General features: G+C 65.9%; 1 protein-coding gene across 1 annotated transcript in view; it reads left to right on the forward strand.

The window, feature by feature from the left end:
• Nucleotides 1-1,875, forward strand: part of MYO15A (myosin XVA) — a 61,426-nt gene that overhangs the window by 43,464 nt on the left and 16,087 nt on the right. The window contains exons 53-58 of the mRNA XM_014542804.1: nt 9-26; nt 578-693; nt 893-965; nt 1,203-1,275; nt 1,497-1,570; nt 1,785-1,867. Coding sequence (XP_014398290.1) covers nt 9-26; nt 578-693; nt 893-965; nt 1,203-1,275; nt 1,497-1,570; nt 1,785-1,867 — 437 coding nt within the window. The remainder of the gene's footprint in view (nt 1-8; nt 27-577; nt 694-892; nt 966-1,202; nt 1,276-1,496; nt 1,571-1,784; nt 1,868-1,875) is intronic.

Consider the following 1,875-nt stretch of genomic DNA (forward strand, 5'->3'; position numbering starts at 1 on the left):
CATGGGAGGTGGGCCGCAGGAGAGAGGTGAGGCCGGTGGCCAGGCCAGTTGGGTAGAGACCGCAGGGGGTCATCTGACCGGAGGTGGAAGGGAACAAGGTCGGCCAGTCCTGGGGTGGGGTGAAGGGGGTAGGGCTAGCCATTCTGTGACCTGTGGCATGTGACCAGCGATGGTTGGAGATTTGGCCAAATGGGTAGAGAAGGGTGGAGTCAGCAGAAGGACTGAGACCAGGCCACAGTGGCAGGATGGGGCCGTGACGGGGGCAGGGCCGAGCAGGTGGGGTGGTGGTAGCGACAGGTGGAGTGAGGTAAAGCTACGTTGTAAGGGCAAGGTCAGCTCGCCCTGGCATCTGGAGAGACCCGCCCTGGGCAGGGGTGCGCCTGGTGGGGGGGGCATGGCCACGTGGGTCAGGGGATGGGCCCACTGGGCATGTGGAGGCTGTGACCTGGTCGAGGGGGTGGGGGGGCAACCTGAGAGCCTGGGCGCATTCACCTGGGGTTGAGTTGAGTCAGGTTTGATGGGGACGGGGGTGGGGGTGGACGGTTGGACAGCCCCTCCCAGCTCCTGCCCCCTGCAGGGTTCCCCCATCAGGCCTGGCTCGGCTGATCGTGGGGAGGACGGGCTGGCTCCCCCACCACGCACGATGCTGGCGTTTGCCCAGAAGTATTTCCGAGACCCTCAGAGGAGACCCCAGTGAGTGATGACCCCACCCCAGTCCCCACACAGAGGAGTTCCTCCTGGGGCTTCTTGCCGTGTCCAAGGGCAAGGCCTTCCTCTGTGAGGGGGAGAAACCTCAGGCGTGAGGCCACCTGCAGCCGTGGTGGGAGCCTGGCGGGGTGGGGGTGGGGCCGCAGGCTGCGCCAATGGTCTGCCCCTCTGCTTCCTGTCCTAGGGACGGCCTCAGGCTCAAATCCAAGGAGAGCCGGGAGTCCAGAACCTTGGAGGACATGCTTTGCTTCACCAAGGTGCCAGCCCTAGGCCTCAGTTTCCCCATCTGTAAAATGGTGGTGCAGGCCTTGGAGCAAACGGCCTTGTCCTCAGAGTGACCCCCACCCTCAGCACCTGAGGGCCTGCGAGCACCTGTCTCCCTGTCCACCTGGCTCCCTTTGCATGACCTGGGCCCCCCTGTCTGAGACGGGACATGCCATGCGGCCCCCTCTGTTCGGCCTGCCCCCCATCCTGACGCACCTCCTCCCTGACAGAGCCCGCTCCAGGAATCCCTCATCGAGCTCAGCGACGCCAGCCTCAGCAAGATGGCGACCGACATGTTCCTAGGTGTGGGGTGGGCTTGACCCTGGGCCGGGGGCCAGCACCACCTGCCCCTGCTCATCACCGCACCCCTGCTCCTCAGACCCTCCCCCCCCAGCCAGACATGGGGCTCCTCTAAGAAAGAGAAGCCCCAGCGACCCCTGGCCACAGCCTCTCAGAGAGGGGCCTCCTGGGGTCCCCAAGGGCGGGCAGCTCGGGTCTGGGGCTGAGTGGGGTGTTCCCTGCAGCCGTGATGCGGTTCATGGGGGACGCCCCGCTGAAGGGCCAGCGCGAACGGGATGTGCTCTGCACCCTCCTGAAGGTCAGTTCGCCCACTTTGCCGTGCGCTCTCTCCTGGTCTGTGACTCGGTTTCCCCATCAGCAACCAGAGTTGCAGGACTTTGGGGTGGGCAGCTTCTAGTGTGGCCCAAGGAGGAGTGCATCCGCCGGAGGGAGGGGCTGGAGAGGGACGCGGGGCCTACCTCACACGCCGCTCTGTTCTGTGCCGGCCTGTGGGTGACCTGCCCGCCCTGCAGCTGTGCACCGAGCAGGAGGCCCTGCGGGACGAGTGCTACTGCCAGGTGGTGAAGCAGCTCACAGACCGCGCCAGCAGCGACCAGTGCGTGA

The sequence above is a fragment of the Myotis brandtii genome, unplaced genomic scaffold (genome assembly GCF_000412655.1).
Source record: "Myotis brandtii unplaced genomic scaffold, ASM41265v1 scaffold314, whole genome shotgun sequence".
Classification (NCBI taxonomy): domain Eukaryota; kingdom Metazoa; phylum Chordata; class Mammalia; order Chiroptera; family Vespertilionidae; genus Myotis; species Myotis brandtii.